Here is an 18,439-nt window from a genome sequence, read left to right on the forward strand (position 1 = left end):
CTCTTTATTAATGCTATAATGAACAGGCGTCTACATACATTAGACACATCTTCTGAACTAAGTAACGTAGTTTCTACCACTCAGGCCTGTGATGGCTGGGGAAGTGTGAAAAGAAAAGCTGCATGCAGCCTGGTATGTGTGTTATTTCTTTGAAATGGTTGTTGCCCCTCACTTGTTTGTTTGTGTTGATGCACTAATAAAGGATTTGAAAAATACTGCATGCAGGGAGACAGCAATAGGAAGGTGGGGCGTACTGGCAACCATTTTTTGCATCAGCCAATCGCTTGTTGCCTCAACCTGTCCATCAAACTGCCAGCGTTTTCTGCACATAAATAAACTGGTAATGAAAGACTGTTTAATATCTCAATGGAGTGGGAACAGGGGGTGGGTCTGTGGCAGTCTGCGTCGTCATTGGCTGCCCTGTTTTAGTCGCAGGCAAGATCTGTAATTTGATTGGCTGTCGCAGACGAATGATTGACAGCCACCCCGCCCACTCCCGCCTCTGTGGTGGAGAGGAAGAATATAAACTTGTGCTGGTGAGGCAGCACAGTGCAGTGAGTTCGTCTGATACCTCAAAAAGCCCTGCGGAAAATGCAGGGGCTTCGTTTTATTATGAGTAAAATATCCTTTTTAGCCTTTTTAGAGTCGTAAAGGCTGCGATAAAACCCCCTGAAATGTGTTTTTAGTCGAAAAGCTAAGCAAAGATGCGATAAAAACGTTCCGGTTGAGAAAGCAAGACGGACTGCCACAAATAACCTCGTTCTGGATGATATAAAACCTAATTTAATAGTTTTTTGACCGGTAAGTGAATATCGACTACTAAATTGTCGAAATTTATTTTTTTTTGACTCTTTTAGTACCCTAGTCTGTTCTGGTAAACACGAAACTGAAGTCTTTTTCTTATTCGCCAGCTTCTTGTTCGAATTTTACCGTTCCACCTTAAATGGCGGCAGTTAAACATTCAGCCCCGTCAGAAGCCAGCAGGGAACTGCTGCACCATTTAAGGTGGAACTGGAAAATCGAGCAAGAAGCTGACTTCAGCTTGTCGGGTTAACGTCAGCTGTATCCTGGTTAGCTTAGCTAGCGTTAGCTAACCAAGTTGTCTACATAATGTTGTGTCAGTTAATAAAATAGCCTGCTGTCAGTGAGATTAGGCATTATTTTGGGTTAAATGTACTACAATAACGACCTGTTAGGTGACATTACTTAGCTAGTGATGTGAGAGAGCGAGCGCTGTAGCTTGTTGTTAGTGTTAGCGGGCTGGCTAATTAACGTTAGCCGGCTTAGCCACGTAACGTTAGCTAGATTAATGTAACTGCAGTGTTCCTCAAGAAGACCGAACGTATACATTTTCGCTGTGAATCACATTTTAGTGCTGTAACAAACCCCTCTCAGGTTATCTTATAAGGGAATACAGATAAATCAGATGTTTCAGAAGAGAAAGGAGAAACAGTAAGCCTTAAGTCCTCAGTCTTACTCTTGTTAAATATATTAATCCCCTTGTGCTGTAAATTTAGTCTTGACACACTTGTTTAAACTCATTAGGTTAGCTCTTTACCAAACGCTCCATCGGGGTAAAACTGGGGAACTGGAGCAGAAAAACACTGATATGTGCAGTGCAGGAGGGCTGCAGGAGCAGGGCTGGCAAAATAACAGAAAAACACTGCAGTCTAGCAGTGTTTTCTAGCTGTTTTTCCAGTTATGTGCGCTTGTTTGCTCTGACACAGTTGACAGAGCAGGTGTCCAGCTCTACACTGTTAAAATATGGTTCTTCAAGGCATCTTTAGTAAAGAGAAGAGTAATATTTAGAACCATGAGTTATATATAGAATCATTTCATACCCGAATGGTTCTCTGCACGGTGAAATGGGTCTTCAGGTTGATGGAGAATGTATGTAGCTCTATATAGAACCCTATTGGAAAAAAATATATAGCACCAAAAATGGTTCTGCTGTTTTTGTTAAGCTTGTAACAATAGAAGATTGTTACAAGCTTAACAAAAGTTTTCTCCTTTCTCTAATTTCTCTCATCAGGTTTTAAGCCATTCGTAAGCTGAATTAAACAATAAAATGTGCACTGCTGTACAAAACATTGATTTAAAATGCCAGACAACTGCGGAAAAACTGTTAGCTGTGCAGCAAATGACATTCATGTTTCTGGTGGAGTTTAGCTGAGCTTTAGAACGGCGGTTCTCTGTCCAGTTCCTGCAGGTTTTATGTTTTTCTGCTCTAATGCACCCAATTTGGCCCAGAAAGGACCAATGGATTGAAATTGGGTCTATTAGAGTAAGAAAAACACTCAGTATGACTTGTTATTCATTTTTTTTTTTCAATCTTTAGCCTTAGTTATGTAGGCAGTTTGTCCTTAGCTGAAGAACCATCTCTTGTGTGAACTGTTTTTATATTGAATGCTATTAACATTTTTGTAACTTCAGTTTCATCAATATATTTTCATTTTTCTTTGTTGCTGCCCTTTAGCGCACACTGCCTGAACGATGCTGGTAACTGAACTGTTTGAGAAAAATATTTGCTAGTTGCTTTTAAATGAGTGCAGTTTGGCGATAGATGTAGGTTAGTTTTAGAGTAGATTGATGTAGCTGTGCACAGTGTTCAATAGTGACTAGGGGTAGCAAAAATGAGTGTGTTTTGGGGGCCACATTTATTTGTAAGCAACATTCTAGTGAGGATATTTCCAGATGTCCCTGTAGCTGCACATCTGTTTGTACACTCAGGTACCAGAAAAAAACAGGGCACTAAGAGGAAGTGGGATTCCTGGAATGTTTTTCCTCTTTCCACATAGACTAGAAACTACCACACTTTCCGTTTTTATTTATAGTATGATGTGTTTTCCAGTAATGTATTTTTGGTGTGTTTCTTATTCCATGTTTTAAGTAGAACTGTCATAATTACTCAACAGCACTTTAGACATTTGTACTTATAACAAATAGCATCATAGTTATGCATTTTATACAAATTCATACCTGTCACAGCTGCTCAGTTTCACCTGATTACTGGATAAATTAAACGACTAGCTTCTCAACAAATCTTACAAAGAAATTTTTGTCAGTATTTTTGCTAGTATAGAACCAATTTTGTTTGCAGACAAGTGTATAAAATGATATTAATATGTTAGTCCTGTGCAGCTTCACAAGTTCATTTTGGCATATGCAGATTGTATCCAGATTAATTCTTGGTAGTCTGGACAGCCAAAAAAACACATTAAGTCCGTTTTTAGCAAATCAGATCCAAACCACATTTGGAGGTGGATTGAAAAACAATTCCAATCAGATTTTTGCAGATGCGTCTCAGTCTGGACGCTCTGGCTGCTCAAATTAGATTTCAGAGTGTCTTTTCGCGTACCTTGCAACACGACAAACAACGATGGTGTCAAATCCAGAGTGACTGAAGTGCTGGGATTGAAGAAGAGCGGCAAAGATTCATGTTTATGCCAGAGAATTTGAAGAGTTTGGAGGGAGAGATGATGCACCTCCATCTCTCCTGAATCTGTGTTCGAAAACTGCATCACCAGCATAGCTATGTAGTTACAGATGCCTACGTTGTTACCATGGCAACCCATGCAGATAGACTAGTGATGTCTGGACACACAAATCCGATCTGAACACTTGCAAACAACAGTGCGAACAGTCATCTCGAAAGATCTGATTTGCCTGCAATCTGAACACAACCTAGGAAACTGCAAATAATAGTGAAATATTTCCAGAGGTGAGTCTAGAATGATGACCATAGCTGTAAAGGATTCTGAGGAAGTTATGTAACACCGTGAATTAAGTTACAATAAAATGAATAGCCATAATCCATCATATTTTAATGGTGGAGATCAAACCTCAAGGCAGATAACTTGGCATAGTTATTAAGTCCACTTATTATTGTATGTAAAATAACCAGGGATGCACCGATATAGGATTTGTGGGCTGACGCCAGTATCTGATATTTTGCATGCATTATAGCTGCAGATGCGGATACGTAAACATTTATGGGTTATTGTTGATCAGTTAAGACCGTGTTTATTATTTGGTCTTTTTTAATAATCATTGTCATAAATGGTTAATTCATTGGTTCATTATACAAGATGATTCCTTTTCCTGTGCATGTTTCATGCTTCACAGTTCCAGTAACCATGTATTCTACCTCCACTTGAATTGATGTCATTTTGCTTTGCCATTTTGACTTTCATTCACCTTCACCAGTCTTCCCTTCTGCCGTTTTAAGAATGAAAGCCTCTGCGTCACTCTTTTATGGAGCACTTTGTTTTTATTGTTGATTGATTGAAGAGGAGCACTGTATTTATCAATGAGACAGACTCCTCCTTCGTCCCCCTCTCCTCTGCCTCTCTGCAGTATTTCACTGAAGCAGCTAAGCTGTAGACACTCCGGCTCTTTGCCAGACACGGGCCACCTCTCCACTGAACCTGAGAGGCATTTCAATCGCCTGCGAAACTCCCAGCGCTGCCCTTTGCTACTACCTGTCAAATCCGCCTCTGGCTTCCTATGATTTGCTGGGAGCGTGTTGTTTTGGCAATGTATTGTGTGAGGACGTGGCGTCAAGTCTTGTAATTCCCAGATGCGTGGCTGCATCTGCCATTGTAGTGTCTTGCATAACTTGAAGTAGGGATGCACAGTGTGTTGTTTGTTCATTGTTATTGTGGTATTTCAGCCATTGCAGTACTGATATTGGAAGGCTGCATGTAAATGAGCTCTCGAATCAACATATAATATGCATATGTTTTACTGTGTGATGTGTAGGGCTGGGTGTTGACTTCAGTATGTTTATGGTACAGGAAGAATTACTTCAATACACCCTCCCAACTCTTCAAAATCCTCTGGCATAAGCATGAATCTTTGGAGCTCTTCTTGAATCCCAGCACTTCTGTCACTCTGGATTTGACTTCATTGTTGTTTGTTGTGTTGCAAGTGTTGCAAAAGACATTTTGAAATCCATTTTGAGTGTCTGGAGCATCCAGACTGAAACACGCTTGTGAAAAATACGACTGGAATCGCATTTCAATCCACCTCCACATGTGGTTTGGATCTGCTATGCAGAAATCGGTGGTGTTTTTTGCTGTCCAGACTATAAAAAAAAATCTATCTGGGTACAATCTGAATCTGGACATGCCAAAAATCTGGATCTAGGTCATCAGTCTGAACAAGGCCCTAGTGTCCTACTAATTATTTGAAAAATTTTCCATATCTATTAAAAACTTTTCCGTATCATTCAAGACCAAATTTCAATATCTAAGTAGATAAATATGCTTGTTCCAAATTCTGGATACTGGATTGTCTGTGTACATTGCATTTCTTATTCATGTTGTCAACCTCACTGCTTCTTGATTAAGGCTTGTGTACCCTGAGTATTAATTGGTTAATTTATTTATCAGGAAAAATACACAACACAAAGTGAATGTGCCAGACAGTGTTAGCCATCTGGCTAATTTTCAACTATTGTCCCTGAGGCCTGACATTATTAGACCAGACACTTGAGGACAAGGGTGGAAGATGTTCTAGAGGAAGATGGAGTTGTGGCAGTCATAGTAGTCCTCAAATAATTCTTCTTATAAGCACTGTAACTAAATGCGCTCATATTGGGATGGGAACACCTCATTCTACCAGAAAAGACAGCATTATGGAGTTCCATCAACTTATACAAGAGTTGAAGGTCTTTACTGAGCGATAAAGGTGTTTTCATGTCAGTGGGTGGGATTTGATTTGCTCATAATGTCTTTCATTAAAAAGAAGCAAACAAACCTCATTTGCTTGGACTGCAACCATGACAACAGATTGCTGACTGGTCAGCCTGGTTTTTAACGCTTCTGTAAAGCACTGACTATAAAGCTACGTCTAATTAAATTTTCTGCAGCCAGTCAGTTTCAGACTCACCGTGGAAGATGACATGAATATGCAATTTTTTTCATTTTTCAAAACATTGTTTTTCCCTCTGTTAAAAATTGGGCCTTTCATTGCGTTCAACAAATACACCTACTTCCAGCACCTCACTCTCATTTCTGGTTTAAACCACATCTACTTTCAAGCTTTAATTTAAGAGAAAGAATTGGAGAGAGGTGTTGTTGAGGAATCAGTTTCAGCAAAGATATCTGTGCTTGTATTGAAATTTTTGGAATGGTACAGAGTCCTTGTGATGTGAGCGTCCAATCGTGGTTCCGGGTCAGGGGTTGGCAACAAGCGGCTCTTTCACTGCGCTGTTGAGGCTCCGCAACAGAATTAGAGTTTTTAGGTAAAAATAAAATAATCCTCATTTGCAGTAAAATAAAGCTCTGCTGATCGTTCTAACATGGTTTTGAGAATAAATTGTCTTAAATGCTGGTTATTGAAGAACTGCAAATTCACCCTTTAACCCTAAAGATTGGCGTGCAGACTGCTGGTCACCATAGCAACACAGACAACATTCTTGCCTAGCTAGAAGCTAATGAAAAGGCAAAGAGAGATTTAAAACAAACATCGATCGTTTATATTCACTTAAACTGGTTTCCTGATACGTTTAATCTGCAGTGAGAAACTGTCAAACACTAAAGTCACGAAGCTTAACGAATTGTCCTGTTACACCTTAAATGGTGCAGCAATTACATTCTGGCACCTCAGCCACCACTGAAGGTGGAACGGGAGAATTCGAACCAAAAGCTGGCGAATGAAAAGCTGACTTCAGCCTCATTAAAAAATTGAACATTGACAAAAAGCTATTTAACTTTGCGGAAAAGTTTCCTGCTGGAAATGCGAGAAAAGCGGCTATAGCGGAGCTAAAGCTGAAAGCAGAATAAAGTTGGTCTGGATTTTTGTTTATATTATGTTATATTTTTAGCCTATACTAGGACTTTAGCACATACTGAGACATGTTTACAGGTAAAATGGAAATAAAATGTTGTGGTTTTCAAGGTGGTTTCATTTTTGTTGAAAGGGCAAAATGGCTTTTCTTAACATTTGGGTTGCCAACCCCTGTTCTAGGTGAATGTTTCTATTGAATCAAGGCCATAAAAGTAAACTATTTTCTGTAGTTGCAGTATGTAGCAATCACAGTACTAGTATTTTGTCCATATTGTGCAGCTCTGAGCTAAGGTTTTTGTTTTCCGCCTAACTCACGCTCTCTCTTTCTCTTTCTCTGCCTTTGTTTTCAGGTTGGCACAGACGTAGGCTCCACAATGGTGCAGAAATATCAATCCCCCGTACGCGTGTACAAACACCCCTTTGAACTGGTCATGGCGGTAAGTGTGGCCTTTTCTAACCAATCATCCGTTTATTGTCCTCGTGTTTTTGGAAGCAGTGAAAAGGTCATGTGCCGACCGGTCTCTTTTGGCCGCTGGAGGCCATAAAATGGAAAGCGTGCCATTTCTTGTAAATCCTAACCTTTATGTAAGTGATTGTGCTTTTGAAAAAGCCCTGAATGACCCCGTTCGCACATGTGTTTAATGGTCCCACCCCTGACCTTGTTATCTCACACTCTGTCTGCATGTGAGATGGGCTGCCATTATGTTTTACAGCAGTAAGGCTGCAGAGCGCCTGCTAGTTCCATTTGCAGGTTTAAAAGTTGATTGTGCTCATATGCTCTTAGTGAATACGCTAGCTTTTCTCTCCTCAAATCTGTATGGAAGGAGCAAAGGGTGGAAAAATGTGTCTTGGAGTGCTGATGTTGCGCTGATCTCTGTGGCTGATTATATAGAGCAGGAACCTGTTTTCAAGAATTTCCAGACTCAGTTTAAATCCTTTGCTATGAAAATTTAGCGACTTAGTGATTTTTACACACTAAAATTCTGATAACTGGTAATATTGGCCAATATAATTTTATATTTACAATTAAGGTCTTCATTTTCCAGTATATTTTTAGAGGTTTTAGTTAAAACTGTTCTTTACTGACTGATATCAATCCACTGTCCTACTTCCTCAAATAGCAGAAACTCTTAAATAATTATTTAAAATCTTAAATAATATAAATATTGTAGCACTTGGGATGGAGCTGCCCAGAATTCTTCACAAGTTGGTTTGTTTTTTGTGTTAATTATCTCATGTTTGTCCTTTTTTTTTAAGTTTTATAGAAAAAAGTGTTATAACGTACTAAAAGTTGGGGTTGAATGATCTGGGCGAAACATCGAATTGTAATAGTTCTGACTTATATTGCAATTGTGCTTTAAATGTGGCCATTTCTACAAGTTAAGCTCAAGGCTTAATTTTGCCAAGAAGTTTAGCAGATTGATTTGTCTTTTTATCTTATTTTTTTACCTTTGTCTATCACATTGACTGTTTTTGCTGATACTCATGTGATGTATGTACTTTGGGATGTTCTTAATGGCCAACCACTAGTTTAGTTGGGCTCAAAAATTCGGACATGGTCACTTTTTATTCTGGCTACAGGTGATGTGAGTGATGTGCTGATCAAGGCGTGTACAAAATGCTTTCACAGCATGCACTCACGACTGGTGTCAAAAGCAAAGTGTTTGGTTTTGCTATGATGCCAAGGTTCGTCTGGTGTAAAACCAGCTTGCACCAGCCTAATTCGTGCTATTGATATTGTAGGTTGTGTGTAGATGGACTACCCACTAACAGTGGAGTACCCAAAGTTTAGCCAAATGCAAAAGGAATATATATTATACTATATCACTGCTGTCAGAAAAAAAAACTTTTTTCTCCATTTTTGTTTTTGTTTTTTACATTTTTAAGTTTTTGACATAATTTGAAAATGTCTGTGGCCCCTCAATGGTGAATTTCGTGATGAATAGATGAAAAAAAAATGGTCCAGAATTACTTGGGGAAAACGTCTGGTTACATTGACTTGCATTAAAAGTAAAATATGTTTTTTTCTTTCTTCTGTAAAGTTACAATTTTGGAGATAGAAGGTTTTGACAGGTTCAGACAGTAACTAGATGAATTGGATATCTCACCTTTTTTTATTATAGCAAATTAGCTCTGTGAGTTCATGACAGATCTTCCGATCTTGAAAGTGAAAATATTATTTGAAATCAGTTTATGTAATGCGTAAGTCTTGTTGGGACTCAGTAGTTCCAATAAATCACAGAGTCATAACACAAACACACCCAGAGTTAAAGCTCGAACTCCAAGTTCTCACCTTCCGGCGACACCAGTAGGGCGTGTATATCTGTGTGCATGTGTGCAGCACCCCCTGTGTGTGGATCTGTGTTCACTAAAATAGCTCGGTAACCTGGAGGGGCTTAGGAAGGACAAGGCTTTTGCTGTGGGGAGGGTCACTGCTGTGTGAGATGCTAACTGGGGCAGAGAGCACAACTAATAAAAGCACTGTAAATAAAAAATACAAGGCTGTGCATTAGCTTCACCATGGGGAATAATTATGGTGCTCAAAATTAAAATCACAATTCATCGAAATGATTCAGCCAATTCATTAGCAAAATTTGTTATATTGCAGTTTATCGTTTTAAGTGACATGACATGACAGCCTATTCTTTCATATGTGTAAACCTTTGAATAGTACCCAACCCCTAGACGTTAAGGGCTAAGGGATAAGTGGTAGGGGTGAGGGGTGAAATGGGATTGGGCCTAACTGTAGCAAAGTTTGTTAGTCTGTGTTAAACTGAGGAAGGTCTTGATTGGAATATGATGACGTTTATAGCTGTGCTGTCTTGGCTGTGCTTTTGGAGTTGTGAGTGCTTTTGTAGGCCCAGGCACTAAACGTGTGAAGTTAATGAGCTGTTACATTACATGGAAGATGCTTCCTCACTGAAGCTGGAGGACAGAGTGTCTGTGGTTGTTTACTGTATTTTGCAGGCCATGTGTAAAATGTGCTTGTATCTACTCTCGTATTAAAACCCCATGACTCAGTTTTTTCTGCTTTATGTTTCCTTTTTGAAAATGCCAGCTGCTCTTTACACAGAGGTGGGCAAAGGTACAATATTTATAGTTATCTTGATAATGTTACATCACAGAATGGGTTTCTGGGCATATCGTGGACATTGATCCTTAAAGAACGCAGAACAACTACATGTTTCTTTATAAAGAGAGCCTGTTTTATTGAATTTACTTGCATGTTGATATCTGACTCGTATCAGTATGGCCAGACGATTGGTGTAGACTGATATTTTAATATCACTTTGATGGATTTATTGTACTCTGGTATAGCAGAATGGTTAGGTTTTTTCATTTTATTTTTATTTGTAACAGACAGAATATTACATTTCTTTGTAATGCTAATACAGGTATATTTAGTCCCAGTTTCTACATCTTATAAATGCTAAAGATTTAGTTCAGTGTAGTCTAAAATTTTTTATTAAAAACATTCTTCCAGGATTATTCATCTTGTTTATAGACCGTGACCAACTCACAAAGCATTTAGTATCAGGTGAGCTCCTGCTTGTTTGGAATGAAAACCTGCAGCCACACCAGCCCTTTGTGGATAAGATTGTACATCCATATTATCAAATACCTGTGATGTCACCCACCTCTACCATATGAACTTTTCTTGATGAATGGACTAATAGAAATAATCCAGAATTACTTGAAATAGGATCTCAATATGTCAAAGTTAAGGACATTTTCTTTCTTGGTGTGTTAACACAGTTTATGTCAGATTTATGTTTAAACGTGTTAAAAGTAATGCAGAATGCGTCATCCTTAACCAAACACACAGATGTCTAGCTCTGTTTAGCTGTTGTGTTTTGCTATGAGGAGCCCATAAATGACATTTTTACAGCTGTTCTTTGAAAACCAATGAGAACTGGACCCACAAGTCAGTGTTTCGCTTCCATGTCTCTTAAATAAGGGACCACTAAACACTTTCACAAGTAATTTTAGCTGTGTTTGTGGTTTTTCATTTTTTTTTTTTGTGGCTAGGGGGCAAAGCACTGCGTTCCTTTGCTGTCACGCTAACCACCTTCTTCTTAAGGAAAATGCGCTGCTAAACACGCCCCACACGTATACAACAGTGAAAGTGTTTTAATCTAAATGTTTTATCAGTCAGCTGGTCTGAGGAATGTTCAGAACGTTGTTCTAGCTTACATTCCAGCATAATTATCTGAGCATCTATCACTAGTTATGTCAGACAGGTTTTTTTTTTTTGCTAATCTGTTTTGTATCTCTTGCGCTTGGGCCACCTTAAGCTGACCGTTGAATCCAGCTTTCTGTTTCACCTCTTAAGTCTTGCAGAAAGCGTGTGTGGGAGAAAAAGATTATGGATATGACTGCCGTCTGTCGTCTGAAAGCCATCTGTCTTATGCTATCCTTGAGCGAGCTCTAAAACTCAATGGTCTGTGCAGAGACGCTGATGAGTGCAGAGAAGCTGAATTTGGCAACTTCCTTATTCCTGAGAACAGAAATGCTGAGTTAACAGCATAACGGTACAGTAAGGGAAATATTGCAGCACAACCACAGTACTGCAGTGACGAAAAGCTTTTCCCTGAACTCCTCTTAACACACAGGTCGGTTTTTACAGCTGTAAAACAGGACGTCAAATTTTTTTTAAATCAAAATTGAAAATCAACGATTTTGAAAATGCATATCAGTTATTGCAGAATTACAATTATTTGAGCTGACTGTGATTTATTTTCTGTAATTTTTACCTTTTACACTCATGTTTATGTTGCCTGGGTGGTTAGAATTTCGTCCTGTGGCTTAAAGCAAAAAAGTAAAACAGAAAACGCATTTATTGAGACATGTCAAGTTCAAATTTCTGGTAATACAACATGTTTAGAGGGTGACAGTGAGCAATGTTTGTTTACTTGGGCTTGAGCTGTTTCTGCTGTCAATTGAGAGCTACAAAGAATCCACAGCTGAACTATTAATCGCAGTTGTATGTGGCAATTCATTGCCAGCTCAAAGTTTATCATTGTGACAGGCCTAATTTTGACCTTCTTTGTTTTTTGCTTTGACAAAAGGCAAGGAAAATGTAGCTTATGGGCCCTTTAATGTTAATACAGTCCATTATACTTAGTAAATATATTCACTTCTAGCACCTCACACACATTTCTGGTTGAAGCCACACTTAGTTTTGGTTTGTAATTTAAAAAGGACCTTTTAGGAATCAATATTGATACCATGGTATCAGTATTGGTATCGCTGTGTAAAATGCCATAGGAATTTATGGTAGAAAGAGTACTGTCCATGAGCAGAAGCATGACTTCAAAATTGAAAGGCTGACGGAATCAGAAACATCTTTAATCTTTGCCAAACCTAACTGTGAATGTTATGATGTTAAAGCCCACAATGTCCAGGCGAAAATGGCTTTAATCTACTCTTTGCCTTTGGCAGCATGATTTGTCAGTTTTGTTTTTGCATTTTGTTTTGACATGTAAAAACACGATCTGAAAAGCTGGAAGTGTGCATGTTTTTATTGGCTCAAACAGCAGTCAGTAGAGATATACTTCACACTTATTGTTACACTGATAAACAAATCAATAACAAATGTTTCCATAGCAATGTGATCTGAATGTGTGTGCGCACATTATAACCAACAGCAAAGACAGCATAGATATTCTTTTATTCAATGATAGGAAACACGGCAGCACATAAAAACTCCAATTCCACATGCTGATCCATTTTGCTGACCAACATGAACACTCATCAACTACTCTAGGAGCAGATTTTAATTCGTTAAAGAGGACAAGCATGACGAACGAGTTACGGTTATCTCTAACTGAACAGGCCTTGAAATTAGACCACTTCTGTACTCACACACACACACACACACACACACACACACACACACACACACACACACACCCTCTAAGCTGCTTACTGTTCCGGATCTCGGGGCGAGCTGGAGCCTATCCCAGCAGTCATTGGGTGGAAGGCAGGATACACCCTGGACAGGTCACCAGTACATCGCAGGGCAGACAGACAGACATATACATTCTCTCACACACACACACACACACACACACACACACACACACACACACACACACACACACACACTTACACCTAGGGGCAGTTTAGCATGTCCAGTTAGCCTGACTGCATGTCTTTGGACTGTGGGAGGAAACCGGAGCACCTGGAGGAAACCCACACAGACATGGGGAGAACATACAAACTCCACACAGAAAGGACCCTGGTCACCCGGCCGGGGATTCGAACCCAGGCCCACTTCTGCATGTAAATATTAATACTACAGAAAAGACAGGCTATGAAGACGTTTGCACCAAAGCAAAGTGTGATGAGCCTGAATTGAGAGCCACACTGTAAATTGAAAAGTTTGATTTGTTCAAAGCGAAAAAGACTTTGAATTGATTAGCTAACGTGTCCCAACATCACAACCTGGATACTCTTAATAATTTTATATTTCAGAAATTAATAACTTTAGTTTGTGTGAATGGTTACATTTAGCAGAAAACCCACTTTTTCAGAAGTAATATTCAGATATAACGTATTCTCCAGTTTTCTATTCGTTATTCCGGATAAATAATTTCTAGTGTTATATGGAAATATGGAAATGTTCCCAGTATGTTGTGTAAACATCTCTTCTGATTGCGCTATTTGGGATAAGATGTTCCAACTAGACCAGGTGGAACATTCCACTGTGTCTCGGAATAATGGTGGACTAGTGTTGAGTTTAAACATCACCGTATGTTATGTAACTCTGCAAGAATGTAGATTTTCTTTCTCAAGTCTCCTCTTATTATGTCAAATTTTTTTTTCTTTCATAAAGCTGATTATTTATGCCGTTTTTGGCACAAATCTAAACCTAAAGAAAGACAAAAAATAAACACTATGTGGGGAAAATTGTAAAAGAGCAGTAGGAGAACTTAAAAATATGCATTCTCATGCAAATTGCCAACTAATTGCTTCAAATTATTTGAGAGTTACATTTTTAATGATTTTTTTTTTTTTTAAGTAATCATTCAATTGTGGGACTTTAATGAGACAGCCTGTACTGGTTTAGAGGTAAAAAGTCCTTGCTGGCTTTCTGAAAAAGCAGAAGTTTATTTTTATAATCATCAGTCTTATTGGTTACTTCCCATTGCTAGTGTAATTTATTCTATGCCTGGCCTTTATTTGTCTGGGAAACTGAGAGCCTGATCTGCCAAATCACTTAGCAACATGCAAACCAGTGTGGCTGGAGCAGACTCAGAGAGGTCATGTAAGTTAGTATGTACCACACTTCAGTGCTTCATTATAACACTGAAATGGCAATGGTTCATAATTTATGTACTGAAGTAGCCCTGTCCAAGCTCTTTCGTGGAGAAAGGCCATCCTGCAGCATTACTCCAGCACACCTGATCCAACTAATCGAGCTCTACAGGATTTTTCCATTGAAAAGCAGTGCATTTTGTTGTTGTTTTGACTATGTAAGTGGACATAATAAGCTGCATCAGATTGTGTTCATTACTTTAGTTCAATTAAAATTATTTTCATTAAAAAAATCTCCACAAAGTGAACTGTTTCCATTTTTTGTCACTAATGTCCATTGAGAGCAACATTTGTAAGAGTGTATATATCATATGTAGTCAGTGCTTCAGCTCCTCCACGATTGTAGCCTCTCGCTCTCGTTCATACAGCTCATGGATTCTTCTTACAGTGGAACTGGAGCACCATCAAGCTGCTTTTTTTTATCAGTTTGCTACTTGTTGATTTATCAATAGTTTTTCCAAAGGCTCTGTCCACTGTAGCTGAAGATATTACCAATATCTTTGAGTTTTGTTTTTTTTTCTTTTCTTAAATGTGTTCTCGAGAAAGGTCCTAAGAAATAGTCTAAAATGCAACATTATTCTCACCTTTGTGCTCTTTAGTGTGTGTAGATTCTGTTTTTATCCCAAATAAGAAAACACTGGTGAAATGTCAGAATCTTCGTGCAAAACTGCGTAGGTGAGTTTTAAGAAACAATTTCTTCTTAAGAATGGTTGGTGATTGAGGCCCGTTGTTATTATAAGCTGTATTTGAGCGATTGGACTCCAATTGGATTCTGTCATAGCAACATACAGCGCGCTGCAGCTGTGCTTCAGCCTGTACTACTATGTTCTGTGTTTTAATATATAAGAAGGCAAGTGGCGATCGCAGTGGGCATACCTTATTAATGAAGAACCTGTTAAACGTGCTCTCGTAACTATATGAACTTGCAGCCCTTGTAGCAACCTCTTCAACTCCTGTTCGGCGTCCACAGAAGAGAGAGCATTAGCATGCTAAGCCTACTTTACCCATTCAAATGAGGCAGCAGTAATCCGCGGGGACAAAGCACCGCTGGCTGCCATGTTAATGCTCTCAAGCACAGGATGTGCCTGCCTGCCCCAAGCCCAAAACATCAGGGGAGGAAAAAAAAGATCTGTTCCTGTCTTTCGGTCAAATCCTTCCATCTCTGAAGGCCGTACAGATGGGGAGAGGTGCTCTGGCTTAAGGTCGGTGGGAATCAGGCAAAAAATTGTAAAAAAAACACAACTTGTGCAATATGAATTTACCCAAAAAGAGGGCTCTTGGTGTCGCCGGAGGTTTTCTGAGGGCACAGACAGATTGGCGTGATGACGCCGATGTTTATTTGCCTGGACATTTGGATATGCAAAATGAGTACAAATTTTTTGGCTTGCACAAGTTGCTTTGAATAAGATCACACTGTGTCTGCAGGCCTGGTACAATGGAAGGAAGTCAGATTGTGTTGAGAAGCTCTCCTTGGTTAGCGTGGTGGGGGAAGTGGTTATGGTGTCTGTTGTTGTTTTGAGCCGTAAGACAAGACGGGTTCTCCAAAAATGCTCTGTTATTTCCAGCGTCCTACGCTACCCCCACTGTCTGTTCTTCTGGAGTGCTGATGTTAAGCCGAATCCTGTCTGATTTTCGAGAATGGAGGTTTTCATTTCAGTCCTACAAAACAGCACAGCGGCGGAGTTCACGTTCATTCTCCACATTCTTGTCAGTGTTCGCTGCACTAGCCCAGTAAAAACCAGCTCTGTTTGTGTTGTGATTCCCTTCCTGTGGATTTTTTTTCACACAATTGCTTTGTTCCATGTTCTAGGATTTAGTTCTCTTTTTGGTAGATGGGGCTTTGAGTTTTGTTTACTCTTTTGTTTGTAAAAGCTGCCTCTGACCTGCTTTGTTGTGCCAGGTGTCAGTCTGTCTGGGTTTCCAGACGAACGCATCACACGCCCGTGTTCGATAATGGCAGCGCTTGCCCCTTTGCTGTGTCTGAACTGGAGCAGATGTTTTGGGCTCTCCCTGTTCCGGACTGTTCTTTTTGATCGTTCTTTCATCTCCTCTGGTTTAATCCCTTTGGCACGTGCTGTGTGCTTCACCTGTAACCTGCTGTGCTGTAAAATATTTTTCTGCTCCATTATCAAAAGAGCCCAGGCTAATCCTTTGGTATGACCTTAAAAACTGTTTCATGTGGCCTGAACAGTTGTGCACTCATTCATTAACATTTGAGTATTTCAACTTTAAAATGTTGATGTTGGTAATATTGATTGAAATCTTGTGCGGATACGTTAGCCTTTGTTGTTTTAAAATTGATTAGAATAGATTATAAGTGGATACTTTATTGAAAGCATAATGAGTGCATATTTTTTTTAAAACAATATAAATGATTACCGAATATTACCGAATCACTAATAAAGTATGCATTTGTGTTTTTTGCCAAAGTTCTCAGTCTCAGTTGCCTATATCAAAAGATATAGCATTCTTCTGGTTAGCATTCTTTCTCCATTAGCAGCCTTAACTGTTTGGATGAAGTATCTTTTTACAGTACACTAATGATGGATTTTATTTCGAATTGTCTGCAATTTTGCCGTGGGACGTGCTCGTCTTTGCATCTGTTCTCTTTAAAGCCTGTTCATTGTTTCCGCTCATTCACAAACAGCGATGTAGAGTAGCATAGTACAGACGGTCCTGTATTCCATGTCTCGTCGTGGTTCTGGCAGGCTGCTGCTGACAGGCTGCCAATGAGCTCTGAGCTCGATTCAGAAATGTGATGGTGATGTTTGGAAGGATGCGTCAGCGACAGGCTGCGGAGGATAATTCTTTCACACGTTCTCGATAGGGTGGGAGGGGGAGCTGAATGACCTTGTATCTTGGTGTGACCCACATCTGCGATCTCTGACTTAACCTTTCACATGAAACATAAGCGACCTTACATACATGCAGGCAGAAAAAATGAGTTAAATGACAGAGCACTGTTGATTCTTCATGTGATTCTTATCACCATGCAGTCCCACACTTGAGCTTTCACTTTCTCTCAGCTCATTTCAAAACAGAGTGTGTGTGTGTGTGTGTGTGTGTGTGTGTGTGTGTGTGTGTGTGTGTGTGTGTGAGAGAATATACACATTTTTTTTTGCCTTTTGACAAACCATATTCGATTTTGCAGAAGTTCATTAATTTTACCCACTAATAGCTAATGTGGCGCTGTAGGGACCGTGGTGGTCCTCTCCTGCTCAGCTGGTCCACCTGGCATCACAGATGCTGTTCCATGAGTTACATTTGCTAATATCACTTTAGAAATAGGGTCTTAAATTAAGGTTTTGAATGAGCTGGCGTTACACCTACACTTTGGTCAGACATAACCTAGAACAGATCCCGATAAAGATCCCTTTTCAAAGTAAAACCTGACTGGGTACTGGTACTGAAGCACACTTATTTATTATATATTCACCTATACTTACAATTAGCATGTTATATTGTTCTGACCAGAAATTCTGAATGTTTGCCACAAATTTTAGTGAAGTTAAGAAAAGTAAAGTGTATGTCACTTACCACCGATTCAGCCTGCAGTACTTAAGGTCTGCCTATTCGTGGTCAAGTTATAAGGACTGTTTTAGCCTGGGCTGCTTTCTGAAATGATACAGGGGCAGCCAGTCAGAGCAGAGCTTATTTACATTTATCAGCCTTAAAGACCCTGTGACAAACATCTGTTTAATTCTATGGATAAAGAGAGGCTGGAAAGTGGTTGTAAAAAAATGAATTAAGACTGATTTTGGTACACAAATCAACACAAAAGTCCTGAAAGGACTTAAGGGGGAAAAATAAATCGAAGAAAAATGTAGGATATGGACCCTTTAATGCCAGATGTGGTTGGGGCATGTCTGTCTGTCTGTCTCAATAACATGACTAAGTTCAATATAATAGCTATCAATAAGATTTGTTACTCACAGACTAGACATTTGTTTCATAAACTCTTGTAGAGTCTCCATAAACAATGCCTCCCTCGCGCGCTCTCTCACTCTCTCGTGCTCTCTGTCTCTCTATGTGTGCCCTCTCGCCCACTCTCCTTTCCAGGAAAAGAAGTGCGTAATCACAGTATAGCCACAGCCCTCTATGCCTCTGCAGCTATAGCTAAACCAACCATTCAATTATTCTGCTGCATCAGGAAGGATTTGGGAATTAACAAAGTGCTGAAAAGCTTCTGTTATCAAACTGACATTTTATTTTTATTTTTTTTTTCCTCCTTCACCAGGCAAAACAGTCACGCTGGTTATTATTACAGCTTAAGAGTGTGCTGCAGTGGACGTGCTAAATATAGGCTACGTTTTGGCCAGAACAATGC

General features: G+C 39.4%; 1 protein-coding gene across 2 annotated transcripts in view; it reads left to right on the forward strand.

Moving 5' to 3' along the window:
- Positions 1 to 527: 527 nt before the first annotated feature.
- The window catches only part of si:dkey-237i9.1 (SEC14-like protein 1), a 56,878-nt gene continuing 38,966 nt past the window's right edge, over positions 528 to 18,439 (forward strand). For both annotated transcript variants that reach the window (XM_036571369.1, XM_036571370.1), the window contains exons 1-2: positions 528 to 801; positions 7,143 to 7,229. In XM_036571369.1, coding sequence (XP_036427262.1) covers positions 7,167 to 7,229 — 63 coding nt within the window. In that variant the 5' untranslated portion in view covers positions 528 to 801; positions 7,143 to 7,166. The remainder of the gene's footprint in view (positions 802 to 7,142; positions 7,230 to 18,439) is intronic.

This window comes from Colossoma macropomum, unplaced genomic scaffold (assembly GCF_904425465.1).
Source record: "Colossoma macropomum unplaced genomic scaffold, Colossoma_macropomum, whole genome shotgun sequence".
In the NCBI taxonomy this organism is placed as follows: Eukaryota; Metazoa; Chordata; class Actinopteri; order Characiformes; family Serrasalmidae; genus Colossoma; species Colossoma macropomum.